General features: G+C 42.1%; 1 protein-coding gene and 1 long non-coding RNA gene across 3 annotated transcripts in view; one reads left to right on the plus strand and one right to left on the minus strand.

Annotated features, from left to right (window-relative positions):
- The window catches only part of shisa9a (shisa family member 9a), a 70,733-nt gene extending 65,089 nt beyond the window's left edge, over positions 1–5,644 (plus strand). The window contains exon 4 of the mRNA XM_004080197.5: positions 1,396–5,644. Within this exon, the coding sequence (XP_004080245.1) occupies positions 1,396–2,234 (839 nt within the window). The 3' untranslated portion in view covers positions 2,235–5,644. The remainder of the gene's footprint in view (positions 1–1,395) is intronic.
- Positions 1–12,114, minus strand: part of LOC144987758 (uncharacterized) — a 148,277-nt gene that overhangs the window by 62,750 nt on the left and 73,413 nt on the right. The window lies entirely within an intron of this gene.

The following is a 12,114-nucleotide window of genomic DNA, read 5'->3' on the forward strand; positions in this document are numbered from 1 at the left end:
GTCTCCATACAAACAAGAAAAATAAAGATCAGAAGGAGAACGATCAGATTCTCCTCCACCTGCTGATTACTTCTAGGATGTAAAACTCCAGGCCTCGAGGGCCAACATCCTACTGGTTTTTGTAAAAACCCATTCCCACCTGCCGCTAATTACCTGGATCGGTGTGTTGTGCTCATCCAATAAGCCGCTCCAATGGCAAGTTAACTGGAAAACACGTAGGCTCCTTGCCCTGAAGGCCTGGAGTTTGACACCCCTGGATGACATCATCAACAAGTCATTTGCCAAAGCTGCGTTCTGAATTGTTTGATGCAATATATCTTTTTTCCCAAATCTCGGACTTTTGAACTCTGAACACGCTGTGCTGCGACGCCAAAAACACACTGCTGCCAGACGGACGCTTTGCACCGCTCACATTGCACCGCAGATACATCGCCCTAACATTGAAACTGCTTCTGATGCGAAAATCGCGTTCGGTGTGAAAGCAGCTTTATCCCGACGAGGAGTTGACCAGTATGAGTGTTGCTGGCTTTTGGCTCGTCTGGGCTTGTGGAGGGTCGTTTAGAGGTGAGGTTGCATCTTGAAGGGAAGCACAGCTGTGTCTTGCAGTCCCCTTGAGGCTCGTACGTCCACCTTAAGGGACGTCATGACAACGTACCATTGTTTTGCGTGTGGTAGGTCTGTTGTAAAGCATTCATAAGGAAGTTTCACGCACCTATGACGTACGGGTGATGCTGTCGTACGAGTACTGACTCTTTACAGATACAAATGCTGCAAACACGACATCTGCACGTGATACGTAAGTACAAATTACTCTCTGATTGTCTAATTTCCTTTTCTTTTAACAGTCCGGGTGCAGCAAGGAGCTCACACTATCACGTGAACAGCACTGATGGGCTTCTTGTGCTGTACGCTGGGTTTGGGGGTGGGGGCTCAAGAGAAAAAAAAAGAAGAAAATGTGCACGGACGTTTTGACTCTAGGATTTCATGTTCAGTCACTAACAATGTTCCATTTAAAAGAATTATATGCAAAGGAGCATCATTGCTGGATGTTGTTGTTGAAAAAAATGACTGCCAGAGTGGGCTTTGTTTGATTCTTCCAGTCTTTCTCTTTGAATTGCTTTCTCTTCAAAGGTTTTGTTCAAAATCCTTACAGGTTTTTTTTTGCACATTCTGCTTTTATGGTGAAAAAATATCCATTTAAAAAAATGCGATACTTTCTTGTGTTTTGTCTGAAAGGAGGTGGAGAAAATGTTCTGCTTTTTATTTCACTACTTCAAAACTATAAAAAGGTCTGTGTATTTAATGTGTGTTTGTATGTTCTTATCCTGCAAAGGACAAAGTTCTGGTTTTATGATTCAGTTCACCGTCATTTTTTCTCTTTCTGTCTTGTGCTAGCTGCCAAGTACAACGGCGAACAGTACAAGCGTCGTCTGATGGTTGAGTTGCCAAAGAAAGGTGGCCTTCCCCTTCAGCCGATGGGCAACTCTAGACCGTCTATGGGCAACATGTCCTCCATGACTCCCCCAATGACCAACAACCCCCTGACCTCCAATCCAATGAGCTCCAACGCCATGAAACCCGGCATCACGCAGATGACTTCAATGAGCCAGATGACGTCCATGATGCCTATGTCTTCACTCGCGCAGATGACCTCCATGGCTCCCATGTCCTCGCTGGGTCCACTGACTCCGGAACCGGTGGCGACTTACGTCACAGAGATGCCCAGCATCTCCTCTGCCTCAAACCTCCCAACAGAGAGGCACATAGCAGGCGGCGTGGGAGGGGGACATAAGCCGAATGGCCAGAAACCCAAAGTTGGTCATGGTCATGCGGGCCACAGCTCTCACACTCACGCCCACAGCCACAGTAACAAGCACACGGGACTTGGGGCTGGTTCCCTCGCTCATCTGTCAGGGACCATGCCAGGTGGCACCTCCCTGGGCATCTCCAGAGCTGCCGAGACCGCCTTTGGCTCAAACTCAGCCACGATGGGCCGCCCAGTAGCATACAGCTCCAACACCATCGCAGCTGGGCATTCAGCGGGGTTTGGACTAAGGGGCTGGGACGGGACTGAAACGGTGGGCAGGAGGAAGAGCTACGGGCACAAGAGGCCTCAGTGTACCATCCTGGAGCCCAACCAGCTGCACACCTCCAGGGGCCAGAGCCACAGCCAACATTTCCTCCCCACACAGCCCTATTTTGTGACCAACAGCAAGACAGAGGTGACTGTTTGAGAGCAGACAGGGAGCAAAGACGAGGGGCTGATTTCAGAGGGGCAGGTCTGCATGTTTGTTAGCGTGAGGTCCAGTGAAGCATCTCTGTCGTTCATGTTTAACAAACAGAGCTCACCAATCAGACCACTTCACAGACTTTTCTGCTTGGCGGGAGGATTTCCGAACTGGTGGTAACCATGACAACTCTTCTGGCTGTAGTTCTGACGTGTGTAAAAGTGGCTAAACGTGGATCGGCTTGGCAAACTAACTTGAGAAGCAATATAGTGGATCAAAGTATAAGACAGGAAATACATGTTCACCCCCAAACCCTTTCAGATGAAGCACTGAATGGTTTGGGAGACCTTTGGCTTCTGGGCGAGGTCATTCAGAAACAACTTTGTATGCTCGGGCGTTGCTGGGCGCCCTTTTCCAGCATTGTTCAGACCTAATCTGGTCTGTTTGGCAAGGGCGTGCAAAGGGGTAGCGTCTGCACGATGCTGCAGCAGAGAGGAGCTTATCAAACAAACACACACACATTCAAACATCCATAGAAAAGCAGATTTGACTCCAAGGGGCAGCTACGTACGGAAACACAGACATTTAAAAAGCAATTGAACACAATGCAAATGAGCGGCTGATTGAACCTTTTTGTGTTTGCATCTAAATTGCGACGCTAGAAGGCAGCAGGTAATGAACTCAACAAATACTAGAATCAAGAGGGAAAGTCCAATCTAACGCAGAGGAGGGAAAAACTGCCAAAATGCATCTGGAGCTTCCTCCAAGAACTACATAGAACGTTAATTTAACTGGATGATAACCTAAAAGCTGTTTAACCTGATGCACTCTACCTGAACCCTTTAATTTAAAAACAAAGGGAACGTTTTTAGCCACAGTTTGAAGGGGCTTCCACCATGTTTGCTACATCTACAGGTGGGGCCATATTTTAGTTTACTCCCCAAAAAAACATGAAAATAACTGCACACCTGCAAAGACGGCTAAATATAAAGATAATTATGAATACATTTATATTAAAGACCCATTCTGGTCATTTTTTTTACAGGGGCGGAGCTACGGGGGCCAAAACTCGATTAAGAAGATTGGGAAATTATCAATACAAGGTTCATAAGACATTAAAAACAAAAGCAATGTTTTAAAATGAAATAGAAAAATAACAATAAAACTGTTAAAAATATGTTTGTTTTTTTTGTCATTTGTAATGACCTTCCACTCTGCTGTTCTCGTTACCCGCCAAAGTCTTCTGCCCCCCTATATAAAATGTTCCAACTCTGCCCCGGCCTTTTTTTTTAAATGTTTTTTTAAAAACATTTAACTCTTGATTTTATTTATTTTAGTCAAATCAATTTGCCCTTGAGTTGTAGGCTGAACCGTTTGTGCCGAGCAACCCCGCCCCCTTTCCCCTCCCCGCTGCTGACAGTACAGGGAGCTTGTGGCCAGCCCAATGTCACAAATACGATCTCTTTCCAACTACAGTTTTTCATCTGCTCCTGATTTACAATCATTTTTATTTTAAAAAAATACTAAGAAAAGCTCATTTTGAGCATAATTTCCTTCCTCTATCATCAGACAAGGAAATGTTAAAAGCACCAATAATGCCATTTTTATCGGAGTGGGTCTTTAATAACACAAGGCAGGGTAGTTTTTAAAACACAGACTTTTTTTCAACAGATAAGAGGTGTTTTTATTAAAATATTATGAGCCATCATGGTAAATGCTCTAGCTGGGTTAAAGTTCCTCTTAAACATCCTGAAAGGAACATATCTGATCCTAAACCACATGTAAACATGTCTTATTGCAGAAAATGCGCTTTATTCTCAAAGTGCTTGTAAACACGGTTCCTGATACCTTTACTATTGGAGCTTCTTTGATGTATTTTGAACAAATTGTGTGCCGCCAAATGCCTGCTGCATTACCTTAAAGCCGACCAAATGCAGGTTGTTTTTGCACGTTGTTACATCTGTGCTGTCAGAGGTGAAGACAGGAAAAAAAGAGGAATAAAAACCCATTTTTGCCACCAGTAACTGAGCTTCATTAGCTCGCTCACTGGGAGAAAAATGAATAAATGCATTTTGAAAATAAAGGCATCGCACCAGCTGGAAACAGCTATTTGGGTCACATGACTCAAACGTAAAAATAAATCTTGGAGTTTCGACAAATAGGCCACAGTCTCTCCAAGCCTTTTCTGTAGCCACAGTTAGAAATGTGACCTTGTCATGAAAAATGCAGCTTTCGCTGTTTATTTTAACTCCAGAAAAAATGCATTAATATGCATTGTAAATCACAGGATTTATTCCTGAAAATATGTGTAATCCTCACCAAAGCCCCAACAGCTGCCATTGGCCCAGACAGCACGGCAAGAACAATGACGGGTTTGCAGATAAAGAAGGAGAAACTGAAGATGTGTTAACCGTCCTTTTTTAAAAGCCTGAGAGGATACGAGGAAGAGGTGCACTCGACAGTCTGATGAGAGAAAAGGAATTAAAGATGTGAGGAAGAGACTCGTTTCACTTCCAGCTCCAGCAGAGCTGCACACACTTGGGATCCAACATTTGAGTTGCAAAAAAGAAATTAATGCCGCCGTTGTGAAATCAAAAGCGACTGTGCCGGCTGAGCGGGAGATAAGAGGGTCTATAAAGGGGGGATGTTTTCGCCTCACGCCGTGCAACACCCTGCTGCCTTCGGGGTCACGTGACTGCAGACCTGAGACGCGGAATGGGATTTTAAAAAGTCGACGGAGCATTAAAATGTCTTAACGAAACACCCACGCCGAGAGACTGGCACTGAGAACATCCCACAGTGCTCGCCGTGCGCTCCCACAGTGCCGAGCGGCAGGTGTCATGGCAGCAGAGAGACATAGTCAGCCATGCTGCTGCACCTGAAACACATGAAAGACTGTGAAACTCCAGACCTTGGCCCTTTGTAGCAATCATGCTTTTTACATATATATACAAATATATAGCCGTTCTCTCTTACAGTTTTATTTTCTTCTTCTACTCCCTCTTTCACGTTTTCCCTCCATAACTGATTCCATCAGAGCAGAAAAACGAGGAGTTGAGCTGCGATGAGTCTGTCCTGTTACGCTGGAGGAAAGTTGTGCGGGGACGGGTGAGTCAAAGCGACTCGCTTTCACAAATGTTTCTGCGCTTCTCTGGCAAAAGAAAAAATAAAAAGGGACTGATTTGAAGCAAAAAGCAAAATGCACATTTCATTTTTCATGTGGGGTTGTGTGTGAGTTCTGTTTGGAAAGGCAGTTCCTTCAAAGATTTTAAAAAAATCAATACAAAGCAATCTTCTTTGAAATCTGCACAGCTTTAGTTCCCCGCTGTTTGGGTAGAGAGACACGAACTGTTGGAGATTTGTAGGAAAAACCGTGTTTTCAATAAAATATGAGCCACGTTCAGTAAAAAGAAAAAGGTTTAACCTCTGATGAAATTTGACTCGCTGGCCCCTAGAAGCCAAAACTCTTAAAATTTGAAAATATTTTCTTTACAAACACAATCCAACCGTATTTTGATCTATTTCAAAGCGTTCCCAGTGGTCTTTTAAATCATTAAATCATTGCTAAAATCAAAAAAAGGACATTGTTTCTGCAGAGCGGCAAGAGTTTATTAGAAATTTGCCATTATGTTGTGGGCAGGACTTTTGGCACCGAGCAACCCCGCCCCCTCTTCCCCTCCCCATTGCTGACAGATTGGAGCAGGGAGCTGGCGCCCAGCCCAACGTCTTTCCTACGTCATTACGTCCTACTGCATTTTTCCGTTTGCTCCTGATTCACAACGATTTGAATAAAGAACCACTGAGCGGGTCTTTAAATAAGCCGCACACACAAAAAAAACTACCAGTACAGTAATTTTAAGAAATCAAAAATCTTGTCAATGAGACACTAAAATCATTTGTAATCAAAAAACTTTCTTGATGAGCTTTGTTATCTTGCATGTGTCTATTCACTTTCGTAAGATTCAGTTTTTGCAGTGTGGGAGTTTCCCTGAAGTTACCAAAACTGGATTTAATTTTTTTTATTTTTTTGCTTTTGAAGCTCTTTCTGAATGAATCTCGATCCAAGCCTTTTAACTGTTGAGCATTTAATGATGAACTTTACTGAAGACAGGAAACAAGCTCAACTTGCAACACGCTTAACGATCCGCCCATCAACCCTGAACATGAGGACATAATTTAAAGGTCAAATTTAAAGAAAAAGAGTGGTGAGCTACATGAGAATTCATGCTCTGAATACTGTATATTAATATTTAATGAAACTACATGTGCATTAAAATAAACATGACTTTGAGAAAAGGAGAGTTCTGATACACAGAACCACAAAAAAACAGGTACCACCTAAGAAAATGAAAAGTCTATTCTTGGGTGTAAAAAAAAGGCTTCAGAGGAATTTAAAAGTAGCAAAAATCACTCCAGTTAGATTTAAATTTGAAACAATGGAACATTTATAACCCATTTTTTAAGCCACTTATGGTTTTGTTTCTGCCAGAGTGGAGAAAAAGGTCAGATTCTGATTGGATATACAGAATCAGAACCAATTGACTTAAACCAGCAAAGCAGAAATGTGGAAACAGATAAAAAACAAACAACCTCCCATTCCACCTCTGCCGTTGCTTTTCAACGCTGGAAAAATCTGCCACCGGAACGACGGGTAAGCCAGGACGGAGGAGGGCAAACAGGTAAACAAACCGCAAAAAGCCTCGTTAGTCAGGGCCAAAACAAACCGGACAGGAGGCAGGGGACGCTGGCCGGGACGCAGCTGACCGGGTCGGTCCACAGATGAGCGGGTTCAGGACGCAGTCATGTCTGACTGCAGTCAACAGACAAGCCGTCCTGATGCAAAGACAAAAGGACACAGGAGCGTCCAAACTCTGAACCGCTCCAACTCCGGCTTCCTGTCAGGAATGAGGTCGGAGCTGCACTGATGAGGATGAGGAGGAGGAGGAGGAGGAGGAGGAAGAGGAGGAGGAGGAGGAGGACAACGAATTTAGAAAGAAGGATCTTTGGAATCCAGAGTGAGGAATCCAAAATACAGATAGTTTTCCCTCTTTTACAGAGGGAGTTACCTTCCTAAAAGTAACCCGCGAGGGTGAAATAATCTTTATTTTTTACAATACCAAAAATGTCTTACGGCTGTAAAACACTTTTCCCACTCTTCCCAGACAGGCTTTAACATTTTCACACTTTTCCCTTGTTTAAACTCCCAAATTTTAAACCTTCATGGAAAAATAAGTCCAGGATAATTTAAAGAAATCAAAGTTGTAAAGTCCACTTTAAAAATAGTTTCCTTTTAATTATGATTATGCCATTTTGAGCTAAAATCAACCATCATTTTTCCTTTTTTCTAAGACATAGTTGCTGCAGAGCAGCATTAGTTTATTAGAAATTCACCTCCGACTTGTGGGCGGGACTTATGGGGCAGTCCCGGCCCCCTTCCCATCGCTAAGAGCTTGAAGCAGGGAGCCAGCGCATTTTCTACGTCACAAACACGATATTTTCCAAACTGCGTTTTTCTCGTCTGTAACAATTTGGATGAAGAAATACTCAGAAATGCAATCCTAGGTTAAATTTTTAATGTACTGTAGAAACAGAAGAGACTGACTGACAATAGTCAACAACCAATCAGGACGCACAATACAATGCACTGTAATTGTAAAAAAGAACATACAAAATTACACTGAATCCATGGAAGACAAGAACACGGAAGGTAAAACACATCAAACCGAGGAAACACTGATTCAAAATAGGGGCGGATAGGGGGGCCAGGGGGGCAACTGCCCCGCCCAGGCAAAAATGCTTTGCCCTCCAGTTGCCGCCTAATTTGAGTCAATATTAATATAATTATTGACAGAGATTCAGAAATCATCAAAACCAGCTTCTTTACGCATCACAAAAAGCACCTCACATAAAAGAACTGCTGTTTGGAAATACATATTTTTGATCCTTTCCTTCGAATTGGCCGTCCACTCTGCTGTTCTCCTTTGCCACCTTTCCAAATATAAAATGTTCTGGCACTGCTTCAGTGACCAAAATTCATTTAGCATTGCAGAAAGTGCTAATGCATCACTGAGATGTCGTAACCTCATCTGAAATCAGGATTAGTTCCACTAATTTCAAGTCAAAAGCTTTTCAAATCACCCTTTTGTTTTATGTTTTTAGATGTCAACTCTGTGATGGGTTGGAGACGTTCAAAGCTGATTTAGTGACAAAATAAAGTGGCCGTTCACAGTGTGGGTCCACTTCTCGCTGGGGAATTATAATTTAGTGCAACTTAAGGTGAAGATGTTTATTTCCAGTGTTTCGTCAAATTTGCAAAATAGTGATTTGAGTCGGGTTTTGAAGATCGAGCAACTCTGAAATCAAATCGAGAGTGTCCTTAAACCTTCAGAAATTGTTCTTTTCCCCCTTTTTACTACATTCCAGTCACTTTGCTCAATGATTCTGGTTTTTTTTTTTTACTTTTTGGGGACATTTTGAAGCATTTGGAACCCCCTGCCCCACAGCTCAGGGGGCTTTAAGGACCATTTTAGCAACTCCCTTCATGATGTTTTCAACCTTAAAGTCAGAAAAACCATTCTTTTCTGCTAATTTGCTGAAGTTAAGCAGGTTTTTCATGCTGGAAACAACTTAGTTTGTCACCAAGAGATCCATCCCAGTGACAGAAAACCCACACCGACCTCCAACTGCTAACGGTTCACGTTAATGGGGCATCCGTGTCACATGAAGCTAATTTAACCCATCTGCCACATTTTGTTTGGGATGCTGGGACATAAAATCCATGGCAGTGATGTCGAAGCCGCCTTTTGTGGCTTTGTGTTGTCAAATTAATGAGAAAAACAAAGAGGGGAGGTGAAGCTGGAAGGTAAACACCTAACAAACTCTGCTGCCCACAAAGACCAACGAGACGGAGGCCAAAGCTTGTTCCCACCAAGTGAGAGCCAACAGAGGTGCCACTTAGAGCGGACCTGATTGGTTCTGAGGAAATTGGAAACCGCCCTTTTCTGTGTTTAGCTCCAGGAGAAACCACAACAGCAGACAAAAGCTAAAATCAGCCGCTTTGTTCAGGAGAGCAGCTTGCTGCTGGGAGAGATGACACAATATTCATCTACAAGGAAAATACAATGAGCGCCTGTTCCAGAGTTATATCAGGGGAAAATAGCCGGGGGAGCTGGAATCTCACTCTGGTCTCTGTTTTCCAGTAACGCAGAGAAATGAACACAAAGGGACCATGTGGAAGACGATTTCCATCAGTAAAGACCCCCTCCGATACGGAAGAACGTATAATAACCCAAGAAAGCCCACTACATCAAACAGTTAACCCCAAAAAAGTAGAATTTATTTTGTAATCACAAGATTTTTTTTTAAACTTTCAATTAAATCCACCCAAAAATGTTGCTATATCACATATTCATGAGATATAGATAGTAGCAATTATGATCTATTGGGGGATCTGGTAAATTTTTGTCCAGAACAATGTTGGTTGAAGATAGAAAAATATTGACATGAGTGTTCAGGAAAAAAAAGACCTTATTTACCCAATGTTTCAAATCTGATCCACGCATTTTTATCCGTATCATAAAGAATTATCATCAACACATTTAGCATCCTTCTAATAGAGAAAGTAGTCATTAAAAAAAACAATAACAACAATGCCTTTTTGTCACCATAAGGTTAAGAAAATTAGCAAAACATTTCCTGCCAAAAGTATCTTTGAGATTTCATGAAAGCAAGAATTTTGAGATGAGCAGGAGAAGTCCTTCTACTGCCCCTAGTGGACTGATTAGAAACTACAGGGAAGAAAACATGGACCAAGTTCTGTAGATTGTTGATTGTTGATTGGATCATGCAAAGAAAAGGGTCTCAGAAATGCCTTTTTACTATGATTGGGTATGGGGGTTAAAAAAAGTAAACTTTAAATGGCCTTTTTAAGTACTTCCTTATTCAAATTGTTGTGAATCAGGAGCAGTTCAGCCAAAATGCCATAATAAAAAATAAAAAAACACCTCATATTTGTGACGTAGAAAAAACGCAAGGCCGCAAGCTCTTATCTGATGCATCCACTTGCAGACAAATAGATCCTTCGTTTTCCTCGTCTGAGCTGGCACCTGCCAGCAAACAGCATTGCCCGCCATTTTAATTGCACCAATAACGTTGGGTTCGAGGTGTGAGGGGCTGTAAGGTAGCGGGAAAGCATGTAAACAGATAGATGAGGGGAAGTCAGGGAGGACTCACTCCACACCAACGTAGGGTAGAAACTGAATAATTACTCCTTCTAAAATAGACCAAGAGACTCTTTTTGAAAGGGACCAACAACGGCTCACACAAGCACACACAAAACCCTCCTCCGTCCAGTCGTTCCGTGTTGCCATGACATTTTTTCAGTCGACAAAGACTCTCAGACTGTTGATGATTGACGCAGCAGTGCGCCTAAATCAATAACCAATTCCTCCAGACAAAAAGGCTTCGTCTGTGGGGGGATCTTCTCATTTTTGTTTTGTTTTTTTCAATGGAAAGTGTACAGAAAGTTTTCCTCGATGTCGATCTGAACTGGAAAAGCTCCTAGCAGGAAGTCGTTTTTATGTATGAACAGACTGTGGGAATTTCACAATAAGGGCTCAAAGCTACATATGAAAAAAAAAAATTAAAAAAATCCCCCTCTCATTTTGTCATTTGGGTTGTACCTTCAACCCCCCCAATTCATCATTAAAGGGTTCTTGCTAACTATGTTTACAACTTTGTACAGCGCTAATTTTTATGCTTTTCACCAATCCGGAGCTGTCCTCTTATGCACATGGAGACAGAGGCGGTGTTTGTCGTTCAGTGACGCTCAGTGTCTGCTTTAAACGCTCCTATGGTGTGTGCTTTACATGTATGATCATATTGGAGGGACCCCGTACCCCCATATCATTCGATAAAGCTACTGGGATTTCGGAGGCATTCCTCTGTGAGTTTTTACAGAACATCTCATTGATTAACTCGTTTCAGTGTGAATCCCACATGCAAAGTCCCACAAGACCCGACGTTCTACTTTTGTGGTTTTATGCCTGTGTGTATATGGATACTAAATGGCCCCGACACAGCATTTATGCGTGACAAGTAAAGCCTACTTTTTATGGTAGAACCCATCTCCCAATATGTTCGCACAGTAGCTTCTAATATGCAGCGTGATGCCCCATCGTCCTTTCTGGAGTTCACTGACTTTATAATTTGTGAATTAAGTTATGACAAAACTGTATTTTGGTATTTTACAAATATTGTACAAAAACTGAAGAAAAAAAGAACTAAAGCAGATGTATTGTCCAAGAATATATTATCATAGTGTTGCTATGACGGCTTTTTGTTTGTTTTTGGGGGGGGATGATGTGTTTTTTTGTTCTCTTTTTGTTGTTTTTTTGCCATTTGACCGTATATTATCATTGTTATATATACAACTTTCTTACGTGGCAATAAAAATATGACTTCTGTAAAAAAAAAAAAAATCTCCTGTTTGTGTCCCGTCTCTCATCTCTGAATCCAACTTCCAGACTAACTTGTGATGTTTTGTTGACACAGACTGGACCCAACTCTGGAAAAAAGTCTAAATATAGCAGCACAGGAAACAAGCCCTGCTACTTCCTGCTCTGTTTCTAAAACTGAGCACATCAACTGTTGTCAAATAAAAAAAACAAGGCAAGCTCCGAACTAACAACAAAAACTGAGGAGCTCATTTCCAGTTTGAAAGAATTAAAAAAAATAAAAGTGGTTTTGGCTAAAACTCGACAGACTTAATCCTCAGCGGTCTCTGAACTCCAATCTGTCGTTTAAAAATGGTGCAAGAATTGCGTTGATCCATCACTAAATACACTTTAATGTGAAGGTTTCAAAAAAGTTTTTAGCTTTAAAATGT

This window comes from Oryzias latipes, chromosome 19 (assembly GCF_053564925.1).
Source record: "Oryzias latipes strain Hd-rR chromosome 19, Olatipes_Hd-rR_3.1".
In the NCBI taxonomy this organism is placed as follows: domain Eukaryota; kingdom Metazoa; phylum Chordata; class Actinopteri; order Beloniformes; family Adrianichthyidae; genus Oryzias; species Oryzias latipes.